This window comes from Helicoverpa armigera, chromosome 4, assembly GCF_030705265.1.
Source record: "Helicoverpa armigera isolate CAAS_96S chromosome 4, ASM3070526v1, whole genome shotgun sequence".
NCBI classification, from domain to species: Eukaryota; Metazoa; Arthropoda; class Insecta; order Lepidoptera; family Noctuidae; genus Helicoverpa; species Helicoverpa armigera.
The window spans coordinates 12899295-12915275 of record NC_087123.1 but is presented as its reverse complement, the minus strand read 5'-3'; the positions used below and the strand labels follow the sequence as shown (position 1 = coordinate 12915275).

The 15981-nt window shown below is 37.3% G+C and overlaps 1 protein-coding gene across 1 annotated transcript; it reads left to right on the top strand.

Moving 5' to 3' along the window:
* Positions 1-14665: 14665 nt before the first annotated feature.
* LOC135116785 (uncharacterized) lies at positions 14666-15390 on the top strand. Its single transcript, XM_064034353.1, has 2 exons — positions 14666-15064; positions 15220-15390. Exons 1-2 carry the CDS (start codon positions 14666-14668, stop codon positions 15388-15390), a joined length of 570 nt encoding a protein of 189 aa, XP_063890423.1.
* Positions 15391-15981: the final 591 nt, after the last annotated feature.

Below are 15981 nucleotides of genomic sequence, written 5' to 3'. Positions count from 1 at the left end.
AGGGGGTGCAGTATTAAGGGTACGTCCGTAAATAGACCCCCTTTGATAAAAATGTACCGAATGGACTCTGCCTTTTGCAGGCGCTTCATCTCAAATGCATACAAGATGGCACTTTGAATGGCGCACAGTCTTTTTGGTTCACGCTGAGAGGTATCATCGCGTACGACATTTTTGCGCAACTATATTTTTTTAGTGATACTTTTTTATACAGCATTACTGGGTTTTCCTAGATCTTAATAGCCGGAGTTTACTTAAACTACTTATGTTTACACAGAGAAACAACATATGTAACGAAATGTGGGTGTATTTTAAAAGACAAAATTATGCGTAACATATTTTTTTAGCACACACTGAGCTCCTATGTTTTCTAATTATTCTGTGACCTTTACATAGTCTAGAGACTACTATTATTATCTTCATGATGGGTGTTATGAATATGAATAGACCGCTGCGTGGGAGCAGTCGTATTGTTGACGGTGTCAGCACGTTTGAGCAGCATGAGGATTATGGCCAACAACAATAGCAGACCATGCTGATACATGGAATGTCTGCTTTCTATTTTAAGATACATACCTACACATTATATTTTTAACATAACATACTTACACATCATATAAACTTTATTTTTCTATAGAGTATTATTATTTGGATTTTAGTTATCTGGATTATAAATATTTAACATAATTTATATTATATGATCGACCAAATGTGTCTTCTCAATAGCTATTACAAGAGGCTTCGCTTCTAATCACTAGAATACTACACAGCTGGCATTGTTGATTATATTTGTCCCTGGAAATGGTGTACAATTAGAGTAGGTATGTATAAACAGTTGCGTACTTCAGTGGACTACAAAGCAGTTAGTAGTGATTTGCCGCACTTACGTTCGTTTGATGCACGCCGCACGCAATAAATTGACCAACTAAGTGTTAGTCGGCTGGATGCCGCCGTTGCGTTACCGCATGTACAATGCAGTGACGATTCAGCTGGAAATTGTGTGGAGTAGTTTACATTTATAATGCTAGGATTAAAAGTAAAAATGTCATTCAAATCGATTAAAAAAGATTGAAACAATTGACTTCTATCCCATCATCGTCGATTAGTCCTGAATGTAGGCCTCCCTAAATGAACGCCAACGCGGTCTTGACCATTGTATTCCTACAGTATGAAAATGCTCCGGTTCTCTGTCTGTTATTTTGACAGCAAGAACAAATATACCTAGAAGTGAGTCTAAATAATTCCTACAAAGAGTTACGGGAAGCCAGTATTAATTGTGTTATCCTTACATGCGCGAATCAATAGAGAGCTATGCAGGATTCCCGGAATATTTGAGTGCACATACATTATTTTGTGGAACAAAAACAAGAGAACTATGTTATGAACTCGGAACTGCTCGCCAAACTTCACAAAACCAGTTCATATAAAAACATAGTTTATGTTCATCTGTACGAAAATTAAATTGTGAACTCGGTCCTCAGATTTTAATAAAAAATCATGTTCCAAAGCCAGTACACGCGGTTTGGTTCCGGGTTAGAGGCAACTCTTTCATGTTTTTATTTTATTCGCATTTTAAATCATGTTTCTGCCATAGTTAGGTTTTAGAGAAAATATGATTTGTAAAAAATGCACTTCATAATTTCTCGTTTAAATCAGTTTTAAAATTCATTAATTTGCATTAGTAGTCCGTAGCGCGAGTTAATTTAGTGCCTATATTTGAAAGCGAACTCATGAAACAAGAGCTATTCAGATGATCATAAGTTTTGTACGCACAACAGTAGTCGACCCGAACTCGCCGATGATCTTACAATTACCTTTATGGGGATTTACGAGCGTATTACTGAGGGGATTCACCTGGATTATCTGTTAAACTTGCAAACAACCAGAATACGAATGAAGGTCATCGGATTATGTAGTTATCTTTAATCGCATTAACCTAAAAGAAAATGTTTGTAGCCAAAATTCGACTGGAATTGTAAACGAATAGGGAAAGAACACGGGAAATGAATGTGACGAAAAATGAGCACAAAATAAACAAATTGAGAGGCAATACGTGCACCCCACACAAAGTAATGTGCTTACGAAAAACAGCGGATAACATAATTGCTTAACACACTGAATAAAAACGAATTTTCGCGCCATCAATGTAAGAGACGGCACTAAATCAAATAATGTTCAGCTGACAGGGAGTGCTCACACGGAATCCCACGATAATACGCTCAACCTCTGAGAAAATATTATTCGATAATTCGCCGCGAATGGAAGAAAAAGTGTGCTACAATAAACAGCGTGTATTCAAATGAGGAGCCGCGGGGCGGGCGCGGGGTGTGCCTGCCGGGGGAGGGGAAACAGTGATAATATTACAAACTTATTTAGATTGGGGCCACGAGGTGTGACTGACAGCGGATTGGGTGCACTCCAGACTGCAGTTCATTTGAGAAGGGCAGCCATTCCCTTGAAAGTGAAAAACTGTATAGTAACTACTGAATATTTACCTCAGTTACTAATATGTCATAGCACGGAATATCAATACACATATTTGTGAGAATATTATAATCGAATGATAAATAACTTTTTATTTTGCTCAATTGCCGGATAAAAAGTAAAAAAACGTAGACCTTCTTTTGTTTGAGTTCCAAGCAAGCGTAAAGAAAACGCAAAATAAACATGTTTTCCGCGGTATTCCCTCCACATACACACGTATATATTTAAGTCGGATCGCTTACGTGGAAGCGAGCCCTGCGTAACGCGGCCCCAGTGTTTTAGGGACAAGTAAATTCAGAAAAAATTGTGAGCACGACTCTAACCTTGAATATTTACGAGAAGCGAGTCCCGAAAGGGTTGGCTCGAGCGCCGTAGGATAGGTGAAGCTTTATGAAATTTCGTCTTTGTGTCAAAATGTACCGGGAAAATAGGGTCTACCGGCCGCGCGTGAACTTATTACTACGAATTCGTTAAGCCCAGTGCAAAATAATGAGCGTCTCAAAATAATTAATAATTAACCTTTCAGTGTTCCAATAGCCCTGCGCTATGAAACAAGAAATAAAGTTAAAACTTCCATCGTTCAGAAACATGAAACATTTTTCACGCTTCCAGAATTTCGCAATATTCTTGTCGGTATTTAAGCGAACTTTAAGAAAAATAATTTTACAACCGAGACGGATCCCTCTTTTAAACTGGCTGTATACGGAAAGTGTGTAAAAAGTATGAAAGTGAGTTAGTATGACACATTTGGGAGTAATAAAATTATAAGTTGATGTAAAGAGCGGCTATTACTCAATATTGCGTGGAGTAGAGTTGTCAGAAGAGTGAAGACAATCATCACTGGGAGATTACACACGTAACTGAGGAAAAATAGCTGGAAATAATGGAGGAATTTGTTCCGCCGGTCACGTGCCTGACACATTGATCTAGGAATATTGTATGCTCGAGCCGCTCCCACCAGCTTTGTTACCACTCGATATGGAATTCTGTTGAGAAATAGGCTTCGAGATCCCAATATGATTGTATTATCATTGTTTGTACAACAGGCCTTGTTACAATAGTTTCGATTAACCGCCTAGAAGCACAAACTTAGCTGCCTTTATGAAATAATACCATTGTATAATTTATTGTACCACTGAAATAAATAGACTTTTTAGTAAGTTTAACTATACTTAACTCATTAAAGTAATGACAAGCTTCACGTAGTAGAGGTGCGAAGGAAGTTGTCGGTGACCGCACAGTGTGTCGCGCGTCTCGATCTCAGGACAAAATTATACGTCCGCTGGGAAATTAATATCAGGTGTTAGTAGCTGAGCGACCGGTGTTCTGTGTAACGGCTCTGGTATCGCCTTGACGACCGCTCAACTCCTATATGTAATTAGATAAGTGCCGCTTTAAACTTATATACCAGAGAGTATTTTGTTTAACTAATATAAAATGTTAGATGTTGGAATTAACTTTATGCTGACAAATTACCTCCATTTAAAAGATCTATTCGTTTTCTTCTTTCCATTCAATGCAATCGCAGACTTTTAATAATTGAAAATTAAACGTTATTCTTCAGTCATTTCAATGTATATTTCTAATTTTATTTCACAGTCTCTATTTATAATTTCCCTCGAGAAATGTTTTGCAACAAAAATATAGCTTGAAATATAAATTTTAAAGTGGCTGAGAAAATTAAAATTCAGCCGAAGGTTTTGTTAAGCCGTGTCTACGTACTTGTAGTTACAAGGCGTAGGATTGCCCTGTGAGCGGCGCACGTGAAATTGAGGCGAAAGCTTATAAAAGCAGGTGTAAGTAACATTTGGCACACGCGGTATGAATACTTAATTGTAATTCGAGTTACGCGGCAATGTTTGCGTGATAACAAAGTGGATTAAGCTTTCGAAATTCCGTTAACGATATAAAATGTTTTCCAGCAATCTCCGGGTACAATGAACACGCTGTTATAAATATTTAAACTTTGAATTATTTATCGGGGTTTACTCGAATTTACGATGTTTAAATTAACTAAGTGGGTATTTTATGAAGTTGTGTATAAATTGAGTAGAACTATTATTTTGTTTTCGAGTATTCCAATTTAATTTAGAAAATGAATTCTTTTTTGGTTATACTTTTTAAAGGCACGCAGTAATAAGGTTTCCACATAATATAACCGCCAGATTGCATTACAATTATCGTAGCATGACAATGTGAGCGACAAATTATATTTGTGTTGGTTGGGCTGAGGCGGGCCCGCCGCGACGCGCGCCGCCCGGCGGGATTACGCGCCTACACCGAAACAAAGTGACAGCTGCGCCTTTATTCCCGCAAATGATCTGTAATTCAGTTTTGAAATTCGTAAGCAAACAAATCTTCACGCCTCATCCCACGAGAGGGTACAGCTTCAGATAAAGCGGCAAAAATGTTGTTTTAATACAAATTCAATTTTTCTGTTATTGTCCCCTGTGTTGGTGTGAATTATACACTGTGCGGTGATATTCACCTGTATTGATGTTAATTTATGCCTTGAAATTATTGGTTTATTTTTCGGTTGTAAAGCTTGACGCTAGTTTATAAAGATAACACCTATTTCGCTGAGCTAAGTGTAAGAGGAATGCAAAGTGTGTTTAGTGTGTGTTTTCTCGGCTGGTGGGAAGAGTAGCGCAACTGTAGTTAGCAACCTATCGCTACTTTGTACATCATTACAAAGTTTAAACGCGTCTTTGCTAAACGTATCATCTACGATGTAGGTTAAATGCTTTCAGTTAGTTTATCAGGTAATTTCAACTCCTATTAAAAGTTCGTCAGATGGTATTAAAATGTTATAGTTTCTAGAATTTTCTTCAGTTATTTTTGGCTTAAAAAATGAATAGGCCTTAATTTAAAAATATATCTTAGTTAAGAGAGTCCCGGTTACAATTTTATTCTTCCATTTATTAAATTCACCATAAACAAACGACATTCTCACAACCTGAAAATCTATAAAAAAATAAACAATGCTCTGAAGATAACAAACACAAGACAAACTAGCTATCAGTGCAGTAAATCAGCAGAAGCAGTTTAACCTGGAAACTTCGCAATCAGCTAATACCAGGAGATAATAAGTGGCGAGGAGGCAACCAAGTTAAATAATTAGTCGGCGCAAGGCAGCTGCATGATTGACAAAGCGAGCAGCAGACGTAATTAGTTCAATGAATACACTTGATGCGCGGGAACAACTCACACCGACGCGTAACAAACAACAAGTTTATTTTAAAGTCAGTTTGCAAGTTTGAGTTGGTAACAAAATTGCGAAGTCTAATATAAGATGCCATAATAATGTCTGCATAAGATGTTAAAAATAATAATCATGTTTGGTAGTTGATGTTTCTAGTTAGAAACAAGGCATTTTTTACTTTCTGCTCCCATTCATCTCCCCCCATCGTCATTGCTATATTAGTTTCTTGTATGTCTGATGTTAATAATGCAATAAAAGGAAACTAAAAAACAATAGTGTCACTTAGGAAACTTTGATTACTATATTTTTTTGATTTTTGCAAATAATATCGATACAAACGAATAATTTTCATTCACATAACTACTCGGTGTAATCGGGCCCCGTTTACTAGTGTTCGTATTCAACGAGCGCATTACATATACATGTGCTGCGGCATAAATCGCTCGCTTTGCATACATTGCGCGCTCAATGCGGCGCCGTGCTCCCGCCGGCGGGGCGCGCCCTTTAATGCACGCGGTATATGTAGCGCGACTGTATACTTCATTAGTTGGCGAGTAACTTGTGAAGAAGTTACTCAGTGCTTTGTTCACTTGTGACTCTGTAGATAGTAGGGAATGAAGATGGGATTTCATATATTGAGATTTTTTACAACCCCTCCCTATGTTCCTATTCACGCTTTGAAATGCATACAAAGGAGGCCTGTCAATGCTCCATCAACGACTTCTGCATTTCACCTACCTTAAAACAGTGATAAAAATATAGTCGCCCTTAATCAAACAAGATAACCATCATAATTATTAATTAGTTGTATAAAAGCCAAAGCTTCAGAGCACACGTAAGCCACTCATCAAACTTCGACATAATCTAAGTAGTACAATTTGTCAAACTTCATTTTCATTTGCGCACGAGTCTAGTTAGTTATTTTATTTGTGTTCGTAACGAGGAAGTTGCGAGTTCGTCACGAGATGATTAATCAACGTGTGAGGCACAAAGGACCTCCTGAGGTGTTCCGCTCAGGTAATTATTCTATATTAGTTCATTTGAAGATTGTGTGTCATGTGAGTTACGTTATTATATTAGCGTCTGTTTGGATTACGGTCTTGTGCGAATGGGTTGGTATTATGTAATTGGAGCGAGTTTTGTGAGGTTTGTAACTTTGATTACTTGGTTTACCAATGCTATATTTTTACCTACCATAAAATATCCCTAAACATACATAGATATACTATACTTCCCAAAGCAATCTTAAACTGGACCCTTAAAAGGCAAGTTGTCAGTTAGTTGCGGGCACAATCAAAGAACAAGTATCGTCGATACATCAAGCGCGGCTCTCAATGGCCGCACATAAGTGGAGGGGGCTAATGTCTGCCGCCGGATACTTCGCACATCCAAACTGCGAAACGCAACTATTCCCATGTGAGACCCGCTTGGCGGCGGCCACAGTGACAGGCGGCAGCGGGGACACTGACAAGCGGTAGCGGAGATACCACAAGCGGCAGCGGTGCAACTTTGAATATCCTTTTGCTTTAAATTAGCGATGAAGAACGAGTTAGACATTAATAAAACTACTCCGAGTTATATTATTTCATGCTCGTTAGAACTTCATCAATTTACAATTGACTAGCGGCCCAAGATGTGCTTCACTACGTATAATGTGATAAATGAAAAACCGCTGGACCGATTTTGTGCAAACTTCACGTAAAACCATCTACTTAATAGACCGATCAAAGCCTAAACATCATGTTTGGATGGGTCATCCTGTTCTTGAGTTATAAAATTACAACGAAAGGTGACATTAATTTTTACCCACGACGGAACGGAGCAGGTATATGCGTTTAGGGTGAGAGATGTGAGATTAGTGCCAAACAATGTTGCAATATAATCAAAACGTCTGATTACAATTCTGTTTTCATCAGCAATGTGTACGTGCTTAATTATATAGGTACTAAGAAGAAGAAAGTAATTTTTTTTTGCTTGTCTGGAAAAAAATTAAAAACTAAATGTTACTTTAAATAAACCATGCCCCACAAAAAAATTCCCTTAAACCTTACTTTCTCCGCCGCATCTCAGCACTCAAATCCCGCCCTAACCCTAGACAATAAATGAATGGCAATCGCGAAGAGATTATAGCAATTGAGAAGGGCCGAAGTTGTGCGGGCCGCAGCCGACGCGACGGATCGCTCCGTACTCGCTCGCATCGGTCGGACGGTCGGATTACTGACGAGAGAGAGTACCTTGTACAGATGGGCCATGGGAAATATGGTGTTGCTTGTCGAATTCTGATGAAGAGTTTTGTTGGAGTATTTATGGATATCGTTAATTAAGTATTAGCTTTTTAGGTAAGAAAGTATAGGAAAATAAATCTTTTTACTTCAATATAATGAGTAACAATCTTAATTATGACTCGGCAGAAAGTGTACCGTATTTTCATATTTCTTGAAATCCAAGTAGGTGCCACATCTACAAGTTAAGCGCTATTATTAGACATAAATGTAAATGTTAACCGCTGATCATTATGCATAGCAGCACATTGCACCGCGAAGTAAACGCAAGCTTTCCGCAGAAACATCATGCAAATGTGAACGCATCCCTCACCGTAATAACTTCCAAACTTATAAAGCAAAAACTTAAAATGCAATTTCCTTTTATACAATTCGTTCTGCTTGTAACCCAAGAAAATAGTGAGACAATTTCTGAAATTGCGTAATCAGAGTTGTCGGGCGAAAGGACGGTCAGAATGGCCGCTTTTACATAAATACTTATATACTAGTCGTTCTCATCGTTTTGGAGATAACGCAATAACAGACACGCGAAAATAAGGCTTTGGAATGTTCGCATATTGTGGCCCAGCTATATTTTATACGAGATATATCGTCTAGCAATATTGTATTATTTGATACCGTATTAATATGGTGTACTAAAAATAAAATATGAATAGATCTTTTTCAGCGCGTGTTCGTTTAACGTTTTCATTTTATTTACAGCGGAGTAGAGCGTGATTCTGTATGCTTATTTGCTTAATAAGATTCCTGTGCATATTTTGCTAAATATAAGCGTATTTATTTACAGATAAATAGAATAATAAAGAGGAATCATTTTTTTGTTTGTTTGTTTGTATTCTAAAGATTCCGAAACTACAGAACCGATACGAAAACTTCTTTCACTGTTGGGAAGCCACAGTACTCCTGAGTAACATCGGCTATATTTTATCAGGGTACGGGCTGAAATTCCCATAGGACGAGGGTGGGACCGCTTGAAAACCCCAGTATAAAAAATTAAGTTTCAAATATAAAATACTACTAAGTACTACATAAATACAAATATAGGTAAGCAAGTGCATGCAGTTAAACATCAAACCTTCACACATACCCTGACGATTGAGCCCACACGCTCCCCCACTAGCTTCCGAATATAATGTAAATAATAACACCAGCTTAACTAAATAGAGACGACCAAGAAATACTGTCGCCGCAAAAAATACATATCATAGTGTATCCTGGGGATCGTACCCATGTTACTGAGACGGACAGACGGACAGATTAACGTACAGTCGCCGACAATGAGACTCGCGGATGTTTGCCGAGCCAACTCTTTGACCATTACACTTAGTACAGACAGGTGACTTTATGTTTGTGGTTTCTTTGAACTATTTACAACGTGAATAAAATTATGATGTAGTGTACCTAAATTAAAAATATTCGGGTAACAAAAAAAAATTCTTTTTAATTGTATACTTGTCGATTTAATTTGTAATATTAAATATAATACCAATGAAGAAGGAAATAGTACATGGTTGAGTGTTAAAGAAGATAAATAATGTTCCATATAAAACCTTTCATTAATAAAGACCATTACACAACGGTTCGCTAAAGTTTCTTTTATTTAACGCCAACAACTTGTTCGATCGTATTTACTTTTCTAATAGTTTAACACGAAAGAAGTAATTTGTGACGAAAGTACCTGTAGCTTGCCTTTTTATTACTTTAACATTTTTATAATTTTGATTCCTACTTTGATCTAGTGAGGTCCATTCTATTATGTTATAAAGAGTTAAGATTTTGTTTGTTTGTAATGAACAAAATCAAAAACTACTTTACCGATTCTTTAAAAATCTTTCACCATTAGAAAGATACATTATCTGCGAGTAACATAAGTTACATATTTTTATCCCGGTACGGGCGGTAGTTCCTTAGGGACGCGGATGAAACCGCGGGAAAGTGGCTAGTTGACACAATAAAATGTAGCATGGAATCACAGCAGTTGTGGTAGTGTGAGTGCGTCGCCACTCCGTCCCCACGGGAGCGGGCGACGCCGCGATACTCGAGAGCAACCTTATAAATTCATCAAGTATTCCAAATTAAAATAATAACTTCTTCGGAAGTTTATTCTAGAAGAGGTGACCTCACTGACATTGTTTGCTCTCAGTTTCGTCTATGAAAATATTTTTTTGTTATGTTTGGTTCACGTGGTGCAGTATTATACGTATTACGATATTTTTATTAAAATAAGATACTTATAAACATGATTTTGTTTTTTATTTTTTATAATGAAATTATATAATAATATGAACTGAGAAAATAGTCATTTAAAAATGTTACGTGACTTACCTTAGAGGTAAAACTGTGCCATTCGTAGCAAGGAGCAAGGTGAACATAAAAAACCTTATAACAAGTACACATAATATGGTAACCAAAGTACAAGAGTTCAACAAAACAACACAGCAACGGCAGTGTATCGAGTTTATTTATGTAATGTGGTAGTATTAATGAGTAGCACCGCGGGCTCGCGACGTATGCGTTACACTATGTGCAGAGCGCAGTTGACTTGCTCGCAACTTGCAATAAAACTTGCCTCTGGGGAAGGAGCTCTGAGAGACTGTGGTGCAAGTCACGCCTGGAAGCGGGGACTTGTATTGTATGTTCTTTGCAATGCGGATCTAGAGGAAAATTTATTTGGCTATGGTGAACTTTGTCGCTTTTTATGGCTGTGCCACCAAAAATTATAACAATGGTAATCGTCTTTTTGGATAAATCCTAATATCTCTTTACATCCTCCAGGGATGACAATATGATCGAAGCAAATAGATTGCGTTTTAAATACACCCGATCTAATTACGACGGTTACGACATTATCTGTGGCTGTGTAATTCCATCAGGTGGGAACCATTCAATTCAATTCAATAATCCAAAAAAAGTTCAAATGCTTAATGAATCTTTAGGCCTATCTACGCAAGAACAGTCGCGCGCGCCGTTGACTCAGCGCTCACAGGACACATGAACTCAAAAGCGCTGTGTGCTGCACGCCTAACTTCGTGCGGGAAACTTCGCAGTCGCAAGGCACACCTCCCTAATTGGGTAAATATAGCAGCCGAGCAAAGTGCCCAATTCATAGACAACTTGCCGCCTGATCATGCACCTCGTTATAGTGCCCTAAACAATATCATGTACAGATGAAAAAATACATATAATATTCATTTCAAACCAACAACAACAACTAAACAACAACTGAAGGTTGTCTAGCAAATAATAAGAGGTGCTTTATTTATTTTAAACATCGAGTCCATGAAAATTGGGTTGTCAATGAAATATTTTATCTACACAAATCTAAATAGAAATCCGAACTAATACATATGTTTATTTGTAAAGATGACCAATAAATTCCACACCGCAAAAGCCTATTGTATATTAAACAAGTATTTCAGCGTCACAGGTAAACGCCGGAGTCGGGCCCACACTTAAAATTCAAACTCTTGGCTCCGAAACAAATCCTTTGACAACGTTAACTTGCTTAAATTGCATTCGAAACTAGTTCTTAATGCTAAAGTGTTAGAGTTGGCTGCGGTAGTAAAGTGGGCATTTTAAAGTTTTACAAGCGTTTTTAATAATGTGCGGGACATGTAAATTCGGCTGAAGTTTTCCAATAAAAGTTGCAACGCTGTTGGAGTGCGCCGCTCGCGCCGTAGCACATCTGTGTGTAGCTTTCCGCTACGTGTGGCGTAGCAAGCGCTACGATACGTAGCAACTACCATGATTTTAATAAAATTGTAGCTGTGTTGTTATGTGTGACTAATTTGTTCTACAAGCGATATTTTTACTTTCTAATATTGGAGCATAACAGTTATTTTGTGTTATTTAATGAGGTGTCTAATCAAAACGTGTAAACAAATGAGTCGCGAGGCAAAGTGTTCGCTCGCTCAAGTAATGGGTGTTCGCGACGTAAACTTATTTGCATGTTAGAGCCTGTTAGTGCTGCACCTACGTACTCGTCTTTTTGTACTCGTTGTATAGTTTACGAGTTTTCTACTATACTAACACTGTCTTATAATATTATAAAAAGTATAAGATTCAGAACAAAAGTTAACTCTCGTTTTCCCTTTATTAACTGTAATAATATGTTGATTAATCCGAAGATGAGAATTAAAAGTGCAAATTTTTTTTTTCAAAAATTCTTTTCTTTCAATAACAATACTTCCAAAATATTTCGCCTAACGATTTTTTCATCCGCCAATACATACACGGAAGGTTTTCAACAATGAAAATAAAATTTCATTCTGTGTAAGACACATTGCAGTCGGTAAAGAAGTAAGTTCCGCGTTTGCAATGCACGTGCCTACTGCACCGTGCTGCCTTCACACTCACTAGCATTACGAATGTGATAGTAAAAATTATTTTAATAAAAGCTTATGAGTAGCCGTAGTGAGCCGTTAGACAGAGCTTGCTACCAAATATTTGTTACGTACTTTATCAGTTTTTTTTTTCCAGTTTACCATCACCCTTAACTCTTGACATCAGAAACCTGCCTTTATGCCGTATATTAATGTAAAAATAGATTGTTCTACTTTCTTCTCAGAGTAATAACAGTGAGTGACTCACCGTAATTTGATAAATTATTAATCGCTTTATAATTTGAGGAAATTAAAAGTAATGAATTACTTTTTCCTCATTCGTGAGGACCATCATCATTCATTATAACTGACAAATGATTGCCACCATAATTGTTTCTTGCAAAATTTAATCATTACTTTGTTCTCTTGTTATTGTTTGACTAAATTGATTTAATATAAAGTATTAAATATTCGATGCAGTTCCTAACGATGCCTTCGGAGAAAGATGTGGTTTTTAAAATGATGTTAGTCAATGGCTTTATTTGTTAGCGTCGTTTTCGCTGCATATGATGCGAGTGTATCACTCTAGTGTTCTAAGCAAGTGCGTGTGAAGGCAGCACGGCGAGGCGGGCGGGAGCGCGCGGCGGCTGCGTGACCGGAGCCCGTAAGTATTGCTTTGACATAATAGACGTAGATAAAGTGCCTACGTACTTAAATAAACTTGCTCACCACTCATAACTAACCAGAATTGCAGATCTAAGGTAATGCTCCCACAGCCAGGTATCACGTAGCGAACAGAGACTGTCGAATGCGAACATCGGAATATAAACCAGCCACTTAAAATAACAAAAAACCAATATCATGAAAACAAACGTGCAGACGAGATAAGCTCTGTTATAGAACACAAACGTCACTTAACCTCGCGCGGCTCCAATTATGTAGATGAAGCCGAAGCGCACACAGGACGAGGTCGCGCCACTCAATCGGCGATTCCACAAAAACTTGGAAAGTAATCATCATACAAACAGGGCGCGTTATCTCGTCTCGCGGCGACGAGTAATATGGACCGAGACGATACAATTATCCGCCTGGAATTGTCTTTAGTTAGAGCGAATTACTCCGCCCGCCATAAAGATTTAGTATAACGGTGAAAGCAACCGTTTACTTATCTTGCTCAAAAAACAAGATGGATACCGTGTTATGAGAGAACGAATCTTCTAGAAATATATAGATATGTTGTAAGCGAATGCTGTTAAATGAAAACAGGTATATTTCATTTATTGTAAATAGCGGATAAACTTTCAATTTACTTTTATTTCCATACATATTTAAACCTAAGCCAGATTTTAAAACGTCTCCTAGTTGTCTCGTCTACAGTTTTGTGAAAATGTGGGAAATTCCTAGTTCCCGTAGACTGAATAATATATTATATTTTTATTTTTTATCAAACGCTTAAGATAAACCATTTTCTGAGTGTAGACTTGATACTTAAATCCAGTAACGAAATCATTCTGAGGAAACATTCAAAATCTACTACCAATTTATAATGGGATCTTTTTTTACGAAACTCTTGACATTTTTTCTTAATTCCGGCAATTAGTCAAGTGCGAATCTTATGCAAATGAGTTGTTAGCTGTCGAGTTGTACTGTTCATTTAAAGGGTGCTTTAGAAGCTTGTCGCGATGAAAGCTGTCTCCATGACACTAATACTGCTTGCCTATTTATCTTGACGTTTATTAATTGGTAGCTAAGATTTACTTTATATATTTGCTACATAAAGAACTTGTTACATAAATAACTAGTTCAAAGGAACAGCATATTTTCATAATTTATTTTAAGGAAGACTGACTGTCTGCATCAAGGTAGGTCTTGTAAAAATATCTTGGGTCCAGACTCAAAGTAAGCGACGGTTTTTACGATTCCCAGTATAAACAGAGATCCAGGGGCAGCTGAGGCGGGTGTTATTATAATCCGTCCGTCCGTCTGTCGTCCGTGACATGGGTTAAGCTCTGAACAGCTGATGTTTACACCCTAGCGTTTCTTTACTATCATTTATTTTTATTTTCTTCGCTACAATGTAGTTTTTTTTTATTACGACCTCCTTAAGTATTATTATTTAAATATTTTTTTATAGTCAAACTATTTGTTAATATTCTTTGTTGTTATTGTTGCAATATCACGTTGTGTTTATGTATGTACAGAATCAGGCGACTCGGTATAAGTGAATCGATATGAAGGTATCGACACACACCACTAGAGCGTTACAAGCAACACTCTGATAAGAAGCTCGAGCTGATGACGTCACTGCTCAGTTCACTCCAGTAAATAATGTGGCCGCTCACGCACACACTCACCAAACTATATAAACAATCACGATAATGCAGACAAATCTAGTGTTAGTTATTATATTATACACGCATAGTGTTGTCCCTGCACACATTAGCACAAGAGCATATTTCGCCCCGGGCCACTCACCAACACCCAAGAAAACAAACGGTGATCAACAAGACAGTGTAAAAAACAGAAAGTTTTCATACAGCGTTAAACTAATATGTGGAATAGATTCACTCGAAGATGACTACTACGGTTGTCAAGAAGTCCCTGAAATAAGAATTAGTGGTGGCAGTCCAGTTATCAGGGAAATTTTGGCTTTACGGAATCTAGAACCTAAACTAGACAGTAGTGGGTTAACAGTGAGTGAGGCAACGACAGCTGAGAAGCCGACATCTACAACGAAATCGAACACAGTGGTGCTTCAAAGAAAATTCTCTAATACGGTACGTCTTGGCAATAGTGCAACCATAAAAATAAATAAGACAATCAAACCGAGCACGTCACCGATATGGAGCACTTCGACAAAAACCAGCAGGCAAGCCAGGTCCCTCACGACGACAACACGCAGACCTAGCACCTATACAAGCAATACAACTAGCAAACCTTTACCACGCACAACCACGACGACGACAAGGACGACGGCGACAACAAAGACGACAACGACAAAGACGACAAAGATGACAACAACGACAAAGACGACAACAACGACAAAGACGACAACAACGACGACGACGCCGACGCCCAAAACAAAAAGCACTACCACTCCTAGCTATTTCGAAAAAGAAACCCCATCGGATGGAAATCAAACCGCGAGCACTAATATCATATGGATGGATAACACTCGGCCTACTATAAAACGTATGTTTCAATTACAAATGTAGTTTTACATGCGGGCTATTCCAAAATGTATAAAACTCTTTATACTTATATCTAAAAAATAAAAAAACTACAGCTAATTTATAAATAAATAAAATAATTAACAACGATTAATACATAATATAGAATATTTATAATATAAATTATTAATATATAAATAAACGAATATAAATTTAATAAATAATAAATAAGTAAAATGTAAATAAATCTACACAGAAATAATACCTACTCAAATATCTAAATATAAGATTTTCTACATTTAATTCAATATTATTATGTTTAAAAAGCGCTCTTCGTCCTCTCCTCTAAAAACTAACTTTGCTGTGCAAGACAGGGTCCATAATTGTTTCTTTTAATTTTACCCACCAGCCTGTACACATTATGGAATGCAATAAAGTTATTGACTATTGAGTATGTTTTCTGTTGCTTTTGACTTTACCGACATGTAATTCTTTGTCGTAAAGGCAAGATCGAACTAATTTGT

Bases quoted from the DNA above. Each gene is read 5' to 3' on its own strand.
- LOC135116785 (XM_064034353.1), top strand. From the start codon at position 14,666: ATGCAGACAAATCTAGTGTTAGTTATTATATTATACACGCATAGTGTT. The intron at 15,065-15,219 runs GTACGTCTTGGC...CAATACAACTAG, and splicing joins AAAGAAAATTCTCTAATACG to CAAACCTTTACCACGCACAA.